An 18,615-nucleotide genomic window follows, 5' to 3' on the forward strand; every position below is an offset into this window, starting at 1 on the left:
GTAGTGATTTCATGTTTCCTGGCTTGGTGGCTGGATTATTTATAATGAAAGTAAAAACTAGGAATCATTAAGATTGGGATGGACCTCTAAGATCATCAGTCCAACCATCAACCCAACACCACCATGCCCAGAGTGCCACGTCTACCTGTTTTTTGAACACCTCCAGGGATGGTGACTCCACCACCTCTCTGAGCAGCCTGTTCCAATGCTTGACCACTCGTTCTGTGAAGAAATTTTTCCTAATATCCAATCTAAACCTCCCCTGGTGCAGCTTGAGCCCATTTCCTCTCATCCTATCACTAGCTACTTGGGAGAAGAGACCAACACCCACCTCACTACAACCTCCTTGCAGGTAGTTGTAGAGAGCGATAAGGTCTCTCCTCAGCCTCCTCTTCTCCAGGCTAAACAATCCCAGTTCCCTCAGCCGCTCCTCATCAGCCCTGTGCTCCAGATCCTTCACCAGCTTCCTTGCCCTTCTCTGAACATGCTCCAGCACCTCAATGTCCTTCTTGTATTGAGGGGCCCAAAACTGGACACAGGATTCCAGGGGCGGCTTCACCAGCGCCGAGTCCAGGGGACAATCACCTCCCTGCTCCTGCTGGCCACACTATTCCTGATACAAGTCAGGATGCTGTTGGCCGCCTTGGCTACCTGTGCACACTGCTGGCTCATGTTCAGCCAGCTGTCAACCAGCACCCTCAGGTCCTTTTCAGCCAGGCAGCTTTCTAGACACATATATCTACAGGAAGGAGCTCTTGGTGTTTAGTAGCTGTCAAAAAAGAAAATCAAATGATAGGAATGACTAGAAAAGAGAAAATGGGATACAGAACAGCATTATGCCATTGTATAAACTCGTTGATTTTTGTCTTTGCTACAGTGTGCGGTTCTGGTCTCTCCACCTCAAAGGTGCAGAGGAATAAACAAGTGTGATGCGTAGACTAACTTCTGATTGCAAAAGAGGTAACTGGATGGAGACTGGAAAAGCCACAATGAGAGAAGGGTATGACAGACAGTATCAAATACAGAGATGGCACAGAGGAAGTAGAGACAGAGTGCAAGACTTAGGGGGCGTTAAGCAAAACTAACTGGTAGTGGCATGAAAACAACTTTCCCAGAGTCCTTGTTTTTGAAAGACTTGTGTGCAGGCAGACAAGGGACAGGGGCAGGTAAGAGGAGTGGAGCATCTTTTTTGCATTATGGGGCCAAGTTGTCTCACTGGCTCCAAGCTCACTCCATATGAAGCATCAAATTCTGGGTCCTTTTGACAGCAGGTTGTTCAGCATTGCAGGAATGGTTGAGTCAGCAGAGTTTCCAGCAGCTAAGGCTCCCTGTGGACCCAAACAGAGAAGGATCTGGGTTTTGACCTCGTGTGCTCTAACTTAAGGGATTCCCTGCCCTGTGATGAAAGTAAAACTGCCCAAAGACTTTCTCTAGCCAGGTCCATCATTGCAGGGCTGCAGAGCAAACCTCTCTATTGCCTGGCCAGTGTAGGAGAGGGCACCCTGACTCTGTGTCCCATTCACATCCTAGCATCTCTGCTGAGAGCACTCACAGCTCCTTTGGTGACACCAGGAAAGAAGGGAACTGCAGCCCATTTCAGAGATGTGGCAGCAGGCACATGACTGTGGTGTTGGGGGAATTCCTGGCTATGGTTCCCAAGTTGTTTATGTGAGAATTTACCTCAGGGCTAGCAGGTCTCTCTGGGGACTGAGACTGAAAGAGGTGCTGTGATTCCTGGTTTGGGAGTTGACTTCTGCTGAATTCAGCCAACAGAGGAGATGAGGGACACTAACAGATAAAGTGCTGTCATGCACTTTATCAGCCTGCTGGCACAGCAGCATGGGGATTTCAGATGCTTGCTTCTAAATGAAAAATCTTTTATGCACAAGAAAGAAGATACTTTTTGTAAAAAACCCTTTGATTCACACGAATCATTAGCTGAAAAATACTCAGGACTATCTGCTTGTAGATGCTAAGACACATTCTGTCCTGAATAGAGCAAACTGGGAGGTAAGATCTTCAGTATCCCATTCCCATGAGCCATCCTGATCAAACAAGTCATCTCCCTTCTGCCATCAGCAACACAGTGCCAACATCACAGCACATGAAGCCCTTGTTATCAAAGCTGGGGAAAGGATGGTGCCAATTACCGAGACTCATAGATTTCATCATGAGTGATTTATATGAGGCTTTGCTTACTGAACACCCTGCAGCCCTAGTTAGAAACCTGTAGCAGCAATAGGTGGGAATAAGATCAGGGAATTCCTCAACAGACGTGTAATTTATTAGCAGAGACTGAACCCCTTAACTTGTTCCAGATTGAGGCTTGTATATTCTGATGTTGGTGCTTTGTGTCAGTGCTGGATGATCACCCACATCTGCCCCAAAGGCCCAAGGTGTGTGGAGGAGGAAAAGCACATCTCTGCACCTGGGAAGGTCATGCCCTCAGCCTTGGTCAGCCGTGTCCATGAGTATTAATCAGGCTGTATATGAGAGATTCCCCTGTGCTCCTCCACATCTGCCCTTGGCTCTCCTCCTCCAGGTGCTCATTTTAATACCTCTCAGGCTAGAAGTTTCCGGATGTTTATGGTAGCAGCCAGCTCTTCTCAATCTACGTGCAAATTCAGACACTTCCAGAGGAATGCACATATTTATCATCTGCATCCTGGTAGGGAAAGTTTCCTTGCAAGCTTTACTGCCTAGCTCGGCTGGCTTTTGGGAGCGTGTGCTTCTCAGCTTGGTGGGTGAGTCTGAAGCAGGGAAACATCTCTGGTAGGGGCGCAGGAAGAACACAGGATGACTTTCCACTGGCTGCGCACTGACAAGGGTATGCATGGAAGCATAGGAAAGATTTATGGGGCCAGTTCTGCCAAACACTTGTGATCCCACAAAAATTTAGCATCATGTCCCACAGCGCCTGGCAGGATCACACATGTGTTCCCTTCCAATTGTCTGTGGTGGGACATTATTCTCTCCCTTGTGACCTAATGGTCAATGACTTTTATTTCTTGAGCTTGCCTGTTTAATTAAGGAGTTGCTTCTCACCCAAAGTATGGGATAAGCCAGAATGAAAGCAGCATGCTTTTGAGACTGAAATAAAAACCCAAATGTCAGCTCACCCTCCCTGCTAGCTATTAAAGCTGAGTGAAGTGGTTGCATTATGATGGTCATGGGATGCCTTGTAGAATGAGCACTATTGTGGGTGAAAACTACTTATTTGACATTTCTAAAGTTGCTTTTAGCATTTCTCCTAAATAAGCCTTTACACTTTGTCTGAACAGCTGAAGTTGATGCTTAGTAAGACTCTGGACTGTGCTTTGTCCAAGCACTTTCTATGCTAAATGGCTTCAGTAAACACTTTAAATTTTGAAAGTGAAATAATTGGTAAACTTTCACTAAGGCACCACATGCTGAGGTTACTTAACATCCTGGTATAGTATTACCAAACTAAAACGTAGCATTTTATGTAGATACAGGATCTCTAAAGTAATTGGCAGTCACACCTGAACTTGCTAATCAACACCAAAAAAGTAATGACTAGCTAATTTGCACATGTAAACTTCCCTTTAAAAGCTAGATAATATACAAGCCTCTGTTGATTGAAAGGATGCACCTCCTGATGTAACTTCCACTTCCAATCAGTTTGCTTTCTGATTACAGGCTGCAGAGTGTTTTAGTGTGTCTCACTGCTCATGAAGTAAATGTTTCCCTCCCGGACCAGGTACCCTCTGAGAGCAACACCATTCTCTACATTGCTCTGAACACCGTTAGTAAAAAGTTTATAACGTGAACCGGACAACAACATGCACCATGGGGTTGTGATCACCGCAAAGAAAATAATTAATCTGCATATATAACACAGTCATGCAAATAAGCAAGCACAGGCTTGGACAAGGTGTTGAGGTTAGACCTTTCGTTCAAAATCATATTTGGCGAAAAAGTTTTCTTGGCATGTTTTCCGAGAAAAAAAAAGTGCTTTTTGACCTGACTGCAGGTTGTTGCAATATTCTTTTTTTTTCCATGTTGATAGAAATTCCTGTAGTTTTAACACAGGGGTTGGAGCGGGAAATAGAAATGAGAAGCTTTTTGTTGCTTGAATCTTCAGGGAAAAAAAATCTGCTTTTTGTTTCCAGGTACTGGGTTTTTTTTAAAATGCAAGGCATTTTTTGAATGATATTGGGGAACTTTTTGGCTCTTCAGTGAAAAGTGGGGAAAATATTAAAAAAATCAAAAGAGGCAATTTTAGCATTTAATATCAAATGGCAGGAATTCCTTGACTATCCTAAACAAAACCTCTGCCTGCTGTCCCTGCAGCAAAAAGCTGCTCCTGGGGAGCGACCACCAGGTCTTCCCAAAGTAGGAGGACCCCATTTGCCAGGCACAGTCAAAACCTTGTCCCAGCCGGAGGATGTTGTGGCTGCGAGGGAGTAACAAGCAGAGAAGGCTTACAGCACCACGAGGCTGCTGAGGTTCTGGAAGGCATAATCGGGAATGTGCCAGATCTGGTTGAGAGCCAGGGTCATGGCTTGCAGCGCTGGCAGGTGGTTCAGAGCTTGGACAGGGATCTCCGTCAGGGCATTATCGTCCAGCCACAGGTGACGCAAGGAGAGCAGCCCCTCAAAGCTCTTCTCGGGCACCACAGAGATAAGGTTTGCATCCAGGCGTCTGAGTGGGAAAGAAACAGGGTGGGGATAAGTGAGAGATGGATCTAGCATTGCTTTACGTACCCACAGTGTTATGCAAAGGGAGTTTTGATGCTGAGGCGGGATGGATTGATGGCCAGGGAGATTGGATTAGGCTGTAAATAGTGATTAGCATAAGGAGGTCCTGGTGCAAGGTTCCTGTCTGTGCTTGGAGTTGTTTGTCCACTGCCAGCTGATGACCCCTTCTTGATGGCCAGCTAGTTATGCCAACTGATGGCAGCATCTTAAAAAAAGTGCTTTGGCTAAGTCCTTTCACATGGACCCACCAGATGGACACTGGCCAGCTGTGGCTTGCAGGCACCCCCTTAAAAATGAGCATCAAAGCTGCATCCCCTGGGGCTGGGCTTGCTGTGGATCTGCCTGAGCCGATCTGCAGAGGCACAGCCCTATTTGGGGTACCCCACAGCCCGCTCAGACCCACTGCTGTGGGCAAGCCATGTGGCCAAAGCCTTGTTCCAGAAGAAAAGGATTTGTCTGGAAATGCAAAGTATGCATTGGGACTGCTTTGGAACCTGCGTTTGATCCGACCAGCCAGAGCTACCTGCAGAAGTACCGTGAACGAGTCAGACCATATGTCATTGTGCAGGAATTAAGCCTGCCCTCTCTGTATCACACATGTTCAGGCCTTTCTTTCTCCTTGATTTGCCAATTGCTTTTTTTTTTTTTTCTTTTATAATCATGGAAACCTTAAGGCAGTTGAATCTGGGGTTTAATTTGGTGAGAAACTTTAATTTTTAAGACTTGTTTTTGTTCCAAAACAGAATGAGAAGCCCAAAAATATTAAGCTTATGAAAAAAAAAGTTAAAAAACTAGGTTTGAGAATCATGTCTTTTAAAGATCTCTTTTTTCAGCAATGGTGAGCAGGATACAATGTGTAATCTGTAGATTTTAAAATCAAAATGTAAGAGGAAAATGCTTCAAATTTGGATGAAATACCAGGAACCAATCATACCAAGGAGAAAGAAAATTCTGATTTCCATCAATGGCCAGGAGAGGAGAGGAGAGGAGGAGAGGAGAGGAGAGGAGAGGAGAGGAGAGGAGAGGAGAGGAGAGGAGAGGAGAGGAGAGGAGAGGAGAGGAGAAAGGAGGGGGAGGGGAGGGGAGGGGAGGGGAGGGGAGGGGAGGGGGAGGGGAAGGGAAGGGAAGGGAAGGGAAGGGAAGGGAAGGGAAGGGAAGGGAAGGGAAGGGAAGGGAAGGGAAGGGAAGGGAAGGGAAGGGAAGGGAAGGGAAGGGAAGGGAAGGAAAGGAAAGGAAAGGAAAGGAAAGGAAAGGAAAGGAAAGGAAAGGAAAGGAAAGGAAAGGAAAGGAAAGGAAAGGAAAGGAAAGGAAAGGAAAGGAAAGGAAAGGAAAGGAAAGGAAAGGAAAGGAAAGGAAAGGAAAGGAAAGGAAAGGAAAGGAAAGGAAAGGAAATATCTGAATTCAAATTGCAAAGAGAAAACACTTTGTCTCTTATCAAAGCATGAGAGAAGGACATTAACAGAACTGTTATGGCCCAGCCCTCAAATCAACGATCCTCCATAAAGGAATGTGGTATAGAAATTAGTATTTTTGACTACATAAAGTAATATTTTTGATGAAAGTTGAACACTGGAGTTGACACTGTTTCCCCCTGGCACCAGACCCTTGTCCAAAGAGCACAGACAACATTTCCTAGTTCACAAACCACTTCCCAGCACCTTGCAATAAACTTAGAGCCTGCAGGAGGGGACCAAATGCCCCATCATGAGCATGGAGCAGGGAAGACCCCAGGTGTGAGCTGTGGTCTCTGCAGTGGGCTAGGGGTGGTATTTCCTGGGTGAAATTCTCAGATGATCCTGAGAAACAGACCTTTTCCTATGACACAGAGAGAAGCATTCCCTGCACTGGCTGGTCTGACCTAGATGGACAAAGCTGGAGATTTGTACCTGGTCAAGAAGTGCAGTCAAACCTTCCTGAGACCTCCCTTGGACAACTGTCCTTTAAATGCAGGGTACAACTCTTGATACAACACCACCTTAGACTGTAACGATACCCCAAGGTGGATTAAATAACTTTTTCATTACTCCCCATTTTGCCACATTAATGTATTTTTCCAAATTGCAATACACTTGCATTGCTGCAAAGCAAATCAGAGCATAGCTTCATTCATCTACCTGAGAAGACAAATCCAAAGAATAAAGAGGAGAAAAGCAAACAGCAACAGCTCAGGGTAAGATTAAAGGTTCTATTTGAAAATATTCATCAAAACTTTTTTTGACAAACAAGAACTTTTTGACCAAAATTAAAACTTGTGTGGGAAACATTAATCTTTGCTTAATTTTTCCATTCCTTCTTCAGCATAAGAATTGTGTTAGTTTTTGGCATCATAATCTGTTCTTTCAAAAAAAGAAAAAGAAGTACTGCTTACTTTTCTCAGAGACATTCTTTCATCCAAATTCCTATATGTTTACTGAAAATTGTTTTAAAGTGAATGCTCTGTTTCAAGTTTAATTAATTAAAGAACAGACAATGAAAATATCCGCTGAGAATAGTTATAATTTTTCAAAACCAAATTAAACTTTCAGAAATGGAGATGCTAAAACAGAGCCACGGGCTGGTGCACCATGCTGAGCTGTCCAAGACAGGGATGGTTCGTGGCAAGGGAGCATGGTGGCCCCATGATTGTCTAGCTGTATGTCCCACTTTCGTCACGAACCCCTGGGCGAAGCCACAGGCGTCAGCCACAACAGAGTTTGGTTTCAGTGTGATGGTGCCCCAGGTCTTGGGGAAACTATTAATGTTGATGGATTTGCTCCATGGCTATTTAGCGTATGCTCAGGAAAGGCACTTTTTTACATCTATGGTCTGTAGGTATAAGAGAACTGCCAGTGAGGTACCATGGGTCCTTGGTGGATTTTTTTGAGGTACTCAGATACCTGCTTGTCTTTGTGGATCCTTATGGTTAGTACAGGGGCAATAACTGAGGTTCATCTAAGGAGTTTGTTAACACTCCTGGGTGGCCACTAGTTTTAGACATGCTGCAGCTCCAAGCCAGGCTCTGCTCCATGTCAATGAGAGGCAACCTCTGCAAGACTCAAATGAACCCCAAGTCTTCTGTCTCCTCATCTCCGCAGGGGCTGCCTGGTGGCAACATGGCATGTTGTGATGAGTGTGGCCGGTGTCCATGAGACACTATCTGGAGAGCAGCATACTTGGGGGAGTGTTGGTGAGCTCCAGCCATGTAATTGCTGCTTTAATCTGCTCCAGAATGTGAAAATCAGACCTCAGCCAGATTCCTTGGTGGAGTGAAAGGGAGACTTTCTGCTGTTTGCAATGAACTGGACAAGGGCCTGAGCAACCTTAGAAACAGCAGCCTGCTTGGACCACAGCACAGCAAGATGCGCCTATCTGGAGCTAGTGAAGATAAATTAGGAACAGGGAAGTGTCCAGGTGAAGGCATTTCATATGCAGCATGATGGGCAGGATTCCTTCACAGTATCAACAAGGCAACAGGGAACATGGACTAAGTAATGGCTGTGTTCCTGGTACCAAAAGGTCTCCAGGTTGTTTAATTGCTCCTCAGGGAGTTGCTGGCTCTTTCTGGAATAGAGGTGCATTCTTTCTAATAAAAGCTGTGCATGTGGGGACTGCTAATTGCTATGGCTTTCAGACAGCTCTCCACTCTCTTCTGGAAGGAGAAAAGCTGAAGTTCTTGGCACAGAGTTGTCAGTAATTATATCAATTATACTAAACAAAAACCAACCCAACAGTTCTCTCCTTTCTTCAGTGTGTGACTCTGGCTCCGTAAGTGTTTTGTGTTATGATTTATACCTAAGATAATTGGGCTGATTAGTGGGTAAATGGGACAGCGCAGGCTGGGGCTGGCTCCTCACCTTCCATGGAGATGTTTTAATCTTTATTTCACCAAATCACTCAGTTGGTTTTCCTTGCAAGTATTAACTCATTTGTTGCTTACAGAGGAAGATGCCTCTTTCACAGAGCTGCTGGATGGCTTAGAAGTGGGACTTCATCTCACGCCTGCTGTGAAGCAGAGCTGTCGGTCTGGAGAGGTCTCCAGATGTCTGCACGGACAAGATTTCCAAGTGACTTCACAGGCTCAAGCAAGGCACTGTAGAGCATCGTTCTGTCTGTTGCAGGCAAAAGGAGTTGATTTTAAGTGGGGCATTCAAGAACAACGGCATATGAAAATTACCAGCTGCTTGAAAGTCTCAGCTTCTGGCTTTAGACCTGCATCTACTGCTGATAGTTATGGGGCATTTCTATGACTTCAACATGACAACCAAAAGTCCTAAAAGTGCCTGGAATCACCTCAGATTTTACTCCATTTTCTGTTTTAGGGACTACAGGGATTGGGAGAGAGGGAGCTGCCTGGGAAGAACGTCAAAAGTCCCTTGGCTTTTGGTCTGAGGCATTGCCTATGTCGTCTTTGTTCTTTGAGCAGCTGTTCAAGTCTGTGCTGAGCCATGGTGAGAGGAGCAGGTCGGCATCAAATACAAATGTGTCTGAGCCCCACCAGCTGGTGCCTTTGCTGCTGCTGTAGCCAGTGGCAGCTCTGGGGAGCCAAAGGAACCTGTGTGGGTGGGAAAGGAAAGCCTTTCCTTGGGCAGGACAATGTCAGGTAGCCTCCATGTGAGTGCAGGGTTAAGACCCCAGCATGCCTTTCAAAAGCCACTTAGTTGTTTGAGCATTTTCTGTATTTGATAAAGGCTTGAGGAGGAATTGTTTGCCCCCTTGCCAGGAACAGTTCAGAGATGAGGCTAGCATCAAAAACATTCCTAGGAGGAATGTAACAGGTAGGGAAGGACTTTTCTAAAGACAAAAGGTCAAGAGTGGGAGATTTTTCCTTCCCAGTGTGCAGAAGATAAGCCAATGCAATCAGTACAGCCATTCAGGAGGTCCAGGTGGTGGTGGGGCTATGTGCAGCTGCCAGTGCAGTGAGCATGTCATAAGTTTTGTATTAATTCTGACAGGTCAAGCTATAATCTAAGGTCTTTTGTTTCCTGTGCCACAGACCCAGCAGTTTCTAAGAACTGTCTTGTTCCAAGAACTGCTTCCAGAGCATTTCAGAGGATGTACAAGTGCATTTCCTAGACATCTGTAAGCGCATGCATCCTGCTGTCTGTAACATGACTGGCAGAAGTGTGCAGCAGTGGATAACAAGAAACAGTCTCTCTGTTCTGTAACAGATGTGGTGCAAATCTTAGGCTATGACTGACAGAAACAACTTTGTCCATATCTTTCCAGTTCCTTCAGGCTGTGGAGCATTTACAGGGGGAGGTGCAGCCTGGAAACCAATAAAAATGTACACTGCCATACTGTCAGGAAATATCCTGACTTTTTCTGCTGTTCTTCCTTCCTTGGACACAGTAGAGCCAGCCAGCAGGCTGTCTGGATGCCTTGTACAAACTATGTGCAGTAACTGGTCTGCAGGATAGACTCTGTGATGTTCCTCCACTGCCCACAGTCCAGTCACAACAGGACACTGGGACCTCAAAGTCCAATCCATCCTCCCGGCATTTTTTGCAATATATTGGGCTATTATTTCCTTTGATAAAGTTAGAGAAACCTTGCTACCAAAGATCATAGGCAACATTGGGTGATACTGGCCTGGGCTGTTCTCTCTCCAAACAGGGGAGCTCCTCTGCGTCTTGATGATCTGTCAACAGTGGAATATAGGACATAAAGAAAGGACAGTCTAGAGAGAGAGCTGTGCCCCTCAAAGGAGTGAGGCCTGACCTGGCAGCAGTGGGAGGAAGAGCTGGTTGCCCACCCCTCCCTGAGACTACCCCTTTCTCAGGGAGCGAGGTGCTTGCTGTCTTCCCTGGCCTCAGTGTGCATGTGTGTCGGCTGAACAGAGCTGATCTCACCAGAAATGTCTAATTGGTGCCTTCAGGCAATCATGTCTCTTTTCCTGTCTGAGTTTATCTTGAAAGGCTCGATTGAGTTACCTTCTATCCCATAATAGGATCTAAGTTCCTTGTAGTAACATAAGAAGGAGATGATGTCACTGCAGCTAAACTTCTCTGATAGCTTACTAATGACTGGGGCCAACACCTCAGCTCCTTTCTCAGGCAGAACTCCCAGACGCACTGAGTCAGTACCTGGCTTGTGAGCTCCCTGGGGAACTCGCCATGCAAGAGGTTGAGGGTGCAGTGAGGGAGGATGGCTCCGGAGCCCTGCAAAGCACTGTGCTTGAAGGCACTCTGTCCCCCTCTGCCACACTCCCCTGCAAGCCAGGTGCATGTGTGCTGCTCTTTCTGCCAGGCACAGCACCTGATGGGGCCCAGGCACACAGAGGCAGGAGGTTCTGGGACCCTGAGCCTGCCCAAATAACCCAGGTGAGGAGCAAGGGCTTCTTCCATCAACTGACAGCAAATGGAATAGGAGAAAGGCAGCTGGGGACTGCAGTGCTAACCTGAAAGGTGGGAAACTGGGTTAAATTTCTGCTCTGCCTATCATGTCCTTGTGGTCATAACATACTGCAGATACAGTGGGAGAATGGACCTGTTGGAGCAGGTCCAGAGGAGGGCCACAAAAATTATCAGAGTCCTGGAACACCTCTCCTATGAGGAAAAGCTGAGAGAGTTGGGGTTGTTCAGCCTGGAGAAGAGAAGGCTCCGGGGACAACTTATAGCAGTCTTTCAGTACTTAAAAGGGGTTTATAAGAAAGATGGGGACATACTTTTTTGTAGGACCTGTAGCGATAGGACAAGGGGTAATGGTTTTAAACTAAAAGAGGGTAGATTTAGACTAGATATAGGGAAGAAATTTTTTCTGATGAGGGTGGTGAAACACTGGAGCAGGTTGCCCAGAGAAGTAGTAGATGCCCCATCCCTGGAACCATTCAAGGTCAGGTTGGATGGGGCTCTGAGCAACCTGATCTAATTGAATATGTCCCTGCTCACTGCAGGGGGCTTGGACTAGGTGACTTTTGAAGTCCCTTCCAACCCAAACAATTCTATGATTCTATGAATCACACCTTATTGAATGGGTAAAACATTGCCTTGTAGGCCTGCTCCACCTGGGCTCTCTGCCCCTGCCACAGAAGAGCTCAGCCCTCAAGCAAGACTCGCAAGAGTTCCCTAGCTACATTTGCAGACTAAAAACTGTTGTGAAAACCATTCCAGGCAGTGAATGAAGGTTCAAGACACAAACATGTTCCCAGTTGGCTGTGGAACAGAACCTGGTGGAAAAGTCTGTAGGGCTCTGTTTGGACTGCAGTGAGTCTTCGCTCGTGACTTAATGGGACATGTACCTCTGGGAAGCCCTCCATGAGGGATGCTCAGGAAATTAAATCAGAGTAATACCTAGACTCCACACAAATTGCTTTTGGTACAGACAAGAGGGCTTTGTTATCCCCAGTTGCAGACACCTCCAAAACCCCTCAGGTCAGAACTGTGCAATAAGGATTGCCAAAATCTCTGTGCAGCTACAGAAACTGCTGATAGTTGGGCAGCTGCACTCCACTGCTGTGCCGACTCTCCAACCAGCCCTCTCCCTGGGTGCCTGGTGTTGCCCCCCTTGCCCATGGTGCCAGGCACAGGGAAATGAGAGAAGATACAGAAAGCAGCCAGAGGCTAAGCAGAGTGCCTCAAAGGCCCACCAAGCAGTATGGGTCCTGCATATTTGCTGGGAAATGTGATGTTTGTCAAGAACACAAGCTAGCTGGAAAACATAAGGGAGAGCTTCCTTCTTGGGGAAGGAACAAGACACGCTACTGTCTGGGGAGAGGGGCTCTGAACAGGTCATGGCGCCCAAAGAGATCCCGTGGGCCGAGCATGTACTGGGACATAAAAGCCAGCTCACACCTTGAATGCACGGGGAGCAGGGCAAGACCACATGCATCACAAGGTCCCTGTCCGGCAGTGGGAACCTGCAAGGGCATCACAGCTGGGTCCATGTCTGCCTTGCTCCATCCGCTCTCCACTCAGGAGCTGACATGGAGATAGGGTTCCAGATGTCCAGTCTGTGATGTTTGACTCAGGCAATCATTGCTAGACTGGTGGTTATTTTGTTTTGATGGACATTTGGGTGGGAGCCGCCTCCTGTTGAGGTGACGGACTGTACCCTGGTGTGTTGGAGTGCCACCTTGTGATCCATAGGATCCTCTGTGACCTTCCAATGCAGCAGCTTTGTTTTCGAAATTAAATAACCCTCACCCTTATAGCTCATAGACTATACTGGGGAGACACACTGGCCTTTGCTGAGAACCTTGAGCCTTGCTGGTCATGCATGTGGTGCCTCACTTCTCACTGAACATGTGTAACCCATGGCTGGCCAGATGTTGTCCTGGAGAGGAGTGCACAACAGCTCTTCATCTCACCAGGGCCTGAGGCCCTCTGGGCTTGGTGCCTCCACAAGTTACCAGGCTGTTTTAAACAGCATGGCAGCCATGAGCCCCCCAGAGCTGACACAGGATTCTGTGTGACTGTCCCTGGCCTCTCTCTGGCTGAGGGGATCCTCCACGGGCGAGGCACAGTAGTTTTTGAGCTGCACCACAGCTGCAGGGCACTGGAAAGCTCTTCTGCTCTTTCTGGCAGCTGGGGCTGCTTTGGAGGTATAACACTGAGTCGTGAAAACAGGGCACAGTTTGCTTGGCTGGGATTTGGAGCTAGCTGTCCACTGCTGCTGCTCTGCTGTGGGCTCAGTGTGACCCTGAACAAGTTGCTTGGCTTTTCTTTGCCTCCTCCTTCCTCTGTATGAAGGGAAGAGTAGGTTTGCCCTGTTTTGCAAGGGGGTGTGAAGGGAGCTGCCTCTCTTTGAGAATGGTTAGCACTGCAGATGGCTGTGCTATCTGCACAGGAGACAGATTGCTTGGACCATCTACAGCCTGGGCTAGCAGATCACTACACTGAGCTCCTACTGCCAAAGATACCATGTCTGACAGGGCCTGTCATGCACAGGGCTGGCTCCTGCTGCTCTTAAAATTTTGTTTATGTGCATCACATCATTTGGCTAAAAATTAACTTAGCATTTATCCTACCAACACAGCTAGGGATTCCTGTGCCTTACTTTATCAAGTGAGACAGTTCTGTACTTTCATCCCTGAATCTCACTAGATTGACTATGCTCTCATCTACCTTGTCATGGGAGAAACTTCTTGAAGTCAGGGTTATGAAACAGAGACTTAAAGATGAGAGCAGACTAAAGGCCATGTCTGTGTCTTGCATAGAGGATTAAATGCTGCATAGATGGGTGACAGTTTAAATATGTTGTTCATTTCTTGCTTGCCTTCCTATCTCCAGTTTACCTGAAACTTCTCTGTGGTTCATCAAGAGTGGTTACCCATTCAATGCATGTAACATCTGGGACCCATCTTCCCTTTGCACTGACATATCTACTGTATGTAACATCTGGGACCCATCTTCCCTGCTGTGCGGCTGTATCTACTGTATGTAACATCTGGGATCCATTGTCCATCTACTCTATTGAGTCGTCACTAGGGAAATGCAGCATGCCCTGGATACTTATGTGTATAAGTGAGTGAGTTAAGGTTCATGGGTCCCCATAATAAAGGTCAATGGAAAACACATTGGAACTTACTATATGACTCATATGCAAGAGTGTGTGTGTGTGGATTATGGATGTGAGCTGTGATTGTTATTTCTTTAGTGTCTACAACATCCTAGGCACTGGGATGGCAGTCAAGATAGCATGTGCCTCTTCCTGAAAGCTATTACAGCCTGATTTGGGAACTGACAGTGCATATGAGAGGGGTGTGAGGATGGAATTATGTTTCTGTGTTTGTCAGAGTCTCTTTTGAGGGACATCTACTTATTGAAAGGTGGGTATAGCAGTCATTGCAGTATGGGCAGAGAAAGGTAGGAACAATATAGACAGACAAGTGACCACCAGTTTCAGCTTGGTGTGAATGATCTTTTGAATGTTTATCCAAATGGAGCTACTGGTTGCCACACTGGATTGCTAGCAGTCAATATAGAATATGAGTTTGGAGGTGACTGCAGTACATGATGGACATAGCCATGTAGGTATAACCTCTGCCAGACTGCTAGAAAACCGCTCAAGCCACCCAACCTGTGCTGTGACCTCTTCACTTGAGAGCACAACTGGTGAATCCTGGAGATGCTGGGGAACACCAGGGGTGTTACTCACCATCACCCCCTTCCAAGTGGTGCCAACCACAAGCTCAATGAATGGGAAAATTAGAAAGTGAATTCTCAAGAGAGGAATTGACTCAGGGGATCAGCATGAAAATGATTGCCCAACTCAAGATCACTGTGAGCTGAAGAGCCTACTCTCTACGCATTCCAGGAAAGAATTTAAAAAACTGTCAAGACATGAAACTACTGCTTTTTACACACAGTATACACAGGTAAGGCATCTGATGCAGTCAGAGGTTGAGTTTCTATATCTGCTTACACCATTCTTGGGAGGAGATAGCAATTTATGCAGACATGTATTTTTCTGCATTATTTGCCAGTTCTGCCACACAATAAAATAAGTTAGACTGAAGTTTGCTAGACTTTTAGCTGTTAGTCTGCTAAACAACATGACACTCTTGTCTTCCTGGGAGATGAATCCAGGGATCCTTCACAGTATGGACAATCACAAGCATGAGCCATATGGACACTTCCCTTACACAAACGTCACAACATCTCATTGCTCAAAGCCAGGGAGTAATGGATGAAGGACAAATGGAGGCAGGGATTTATTTGGTCACTGCTAAAAAGAACTGTTCCTTGAGGATGATATGTTCAACAGCTTGTTTGTGGTCTCTAAATCTTCCTCTCAAAAAAAGCTATTGAGATCATTGTAGTGGGATAACCACAATGCATTTCATGCTTTTTTACTCCTAAGCAGAAAAGGCTCTAATCTGACCAGCTGAGTTCCTCCCACTGACAGGAAGAAAACATCTGTGATGTACCCAGTACCCATGTCAGAAGCCTTTCTCATTTCTGACTTGCCCCCAGAACAATGGTTACAAATTCAAAGCCTTCCAGCTCTGGAGTGCAGAGAAATTCCTCTTTGGTTAATGGGTAAGCTGCTCCTTGCACTTGTATTTTTGGGCAAGACAATCTCCTCTGATAGCTTTCTCTGAGGTCTCCACAAGTGTGTGCTGGGTCCTGTGCACAGGACCATGGGGGAGGAGAGATGTTCAGCTCTGCTTTGGTACACATGCTCTGATGATGTGTGTTAGCTTGGTGATCTGTTTTTGCCAAATAAAAGTGGGGGGTGGGGAGAGGGGCATTTTTTTGCTCTCCAGGGATAGGAAAAACATATCTTGCCCAACCTTATTCACACAGAACTTGAAACCAATTATAGGGTCTTTCCATAGCCAGAAAAGAAAACCAGAGTCCTCCAGAGAGTGATTCATCCTCCCAGACAGGGCTCTGAGATAACAGGGATGATTCACCCTCTGGAGATGCTGATCATTTTCCACTGCTGACTAGCTGAGATGAGTAATATCTAGACGGCTACAGTCAGAGGAGACAAATCCACCTGGTCTGCCTGAGGGAGACGTGGGCACAGCAGAAGCTTACCTGAAGGGAAGGAAGGTTGTGTAGTGAGGCCATGGAGGATGACTCAGAAGAATTTGATTACCTTCCTGGTGGCATCTTAGGATCTCCCACCATGAGGGAAGGACCTAGCACTCCAGTCATAGCAGAGGCATGAAGACACCAGTCTCCTGGTCTCAGCCACTTGACTTCCCAACTACAAACCTGGCCTGGGCTGCTGTATCATAATGCCAAATGCCAGCGTGGCTGATCCCACTGTTGTTCTTTGAGGGCTGCAAAGGGGAGGCAGTGAAGCTGCTTGTTGGGTCCTACCAAGAACACAGTGACCAAGCCACTGCTTTTGCCCCTATAAAAGAAGGTGATGCATTTTCTGCCAAGTGGACTTGCCAATGGCTTTTGAAAATGTGTTATTGTTCATCATTGCAGTAAAGCGGGGAGACCTTATTGTGGCCTTTCAGTACTTATAAGGGGCCTATAGGAAGGATGGGGACAATCTTTTTAGCAAGGCCTGTTGTGACAGGGCAAGGAGTAATGGTTTTAAACTAAAGAAGAATAGATTTAGACTGGATATAAGGAAGAAATTTTTTACGAGGGTGGTGAAGCACTGGCACAGGTTGCCCAGAGAGGCGGTGGAGGCCCCATCCCTGGAAACATTCCAGGTCAGGTTGGACGGGGCTCTGAGCAACCTGGTATGGTTAAAACTGTCCCTGCTCACTGCAGGGGTTGGGCTGGATCGGCTCTAAAGGGCCCTTCCCACCCAAAGCATTCTATGATTCTATGCTTTTCAAAGATACCGGGGAACACTCCATAAACAACATGGGGAGACAAGCTGAATGGCAGAGAAAGCTGATGGAATAAGAAATAAGGTCCAGCCACACACTTTGTTTCCCAGTCTGGGATACTCTTGAACCCAGACCAGGGATTTGGATCAGGTCAGTGTAAGCAGAGGAACAACTCCAAAATCTGAATCTTGAACTGGATTTGTATTTTAACACAGCTTTTTCTCCTCAAACCTGGTCTGATATTGCCAAGCTATTGCTGCCAGTCCTGGTGACAAGCACAGATCTGCAGTGACAGCTCAGGCCGATCACACACTGGGTGAAGTGGAGAAAAGAACAAGCGAGCAGCAGATTGGATGTCAGCTTGTGGTACACAGAACCAGAAAAATCTTGTCTACCCAAAGTCTATGCCGAAAAGCAGTAATTCCTCTGAATTTGGCTTATCATTGCTGAACCAAATTACAAGATGTGCCCATAGAGAAGGAGAGCGCCAACCCCTCGAGGGACATCAGCCCACCTGAAGCCAAAGAAAGAAAACAAAACTGTAGCATTTCATCACTATCTGTGCACTGGCTACTACACAAGCTTAACAGCAGCCAAGGACTGCTGTCAGCAAGGACTCACCACACCATGGCTACATCACTGCCTGAAAGTTACCTGCAGTACATCCAGATGTGTAGCATGCCTGACTGTAGTGTTCACCTGGATGTGGTAGACATCTGCTTTTGTCTCCTTCTAGACTTTTTTTTCTTTGTAGAAATACCATTAAACACTGACAATGCCAAAATGGAGACCAGACTTCTGAAAACAAGAACGGAAACAAAACTCCACTGACTTAGCTGTGCTCCTCTCCAGAGCTGCCTGCTGAGAAGAGGTGCCTCAGGGAAAAGAGGGGATTTCAGAGATGGGGCAGGAAGGTTTTGAGCAGCAAGTGTCCTCTAGAGTGGGAGGAACTTCTTCAGCACACTGCCTGCACTGTGACACTTGTTCTGGGCTCTCTTTCCTGCCACAGACATGCTTTCTGCTGCAAAGTGGTCTATAACAGGTGAAATTCAAGGTCCTGTGCTCTCAGCAGCAGCAATCACCAAGAAGGTACTTGCAGTTGCTTTTTTTCAGTTTATCTTCAGATTCGCCATTAAGAACTACCTCACTGCTCTTCCCTGATCTCTTTTTTATTGTGCTCCAGAAACCTGTGGCAAGTAAAACCTCCAGACCCTGTAGTGAGTAAATCATGTTACAGGACTGAGGTGGTCTTGCCACAAGACAACTTCTATGCCAACAGATTGTAAGTCACTGCTGTGTTATGCTGACTTTATAGATTTCTGGTTTTTCCATAGCTTTTATCCTTTAAACACCCAATGGAAACACCACCTTTCTTAAACCTTATTGCATCACATGTGATTTATAGAGAAGAATATTGCTGTTAAAAGCAAACTGTCAAATCTCAAATAGATCAAAGAGTGAAACGAGGAATGAATTGACTGAGCTCTTCAGGCCATGCTGATTCCAAAGTAATTTTTTTCTTCCGTCATAAGAATTTATATGCTTGTGAGAATCTGATCAGGAGGGAAGAGCTTTTCTCCTTTGTCTACATCAAAGTCCACATGTTCTCAAATTGCTATAAGTCATTCTTTGCATTTTAATCTCCGGCCATATGTATAAAAATAATTACCTGCC

The 18,615-nt window shown here is 46.3% G+C and overlaps 1 protein-coding gene across 1 annotated transcript in view; it reads right to left on the bottom strand.

Moving 5' to 3' along the window:
• The window catches only part of LGR6 (leucine rich repeat containing G protein-coupled receptor 6), a 151,963-nt gene that overhangs the window by 44,087 nt on the left and 89,261 nt on the right, over positions 1-18,615 (bottom strand). Inside the window, exon 5 of the mRNA XM_075722320.1 lies at positions 4,450-4,665. Coding sequence (XP_075578435.1) covers positions 4,450-4,665 — 216 coding nt within the window. The remainder of the gene's footprint in view (positions 1-4,449; positions 4,666-18,615) is intronic.

Source organism: Pelecanus crispus, chromosome 17, assembly GCF_030463565.1.
Source record: "Pelecanus crispus isolate bPelCri1 chromosome 17, bPelCri1.pri, whole genome shotgun sequence".
NCBI lineage: Eukaryota > Metazoa > Chordata > Aves > Pelecaniformes > Pelecanidae > Pelecanus > Pelecanus crispus.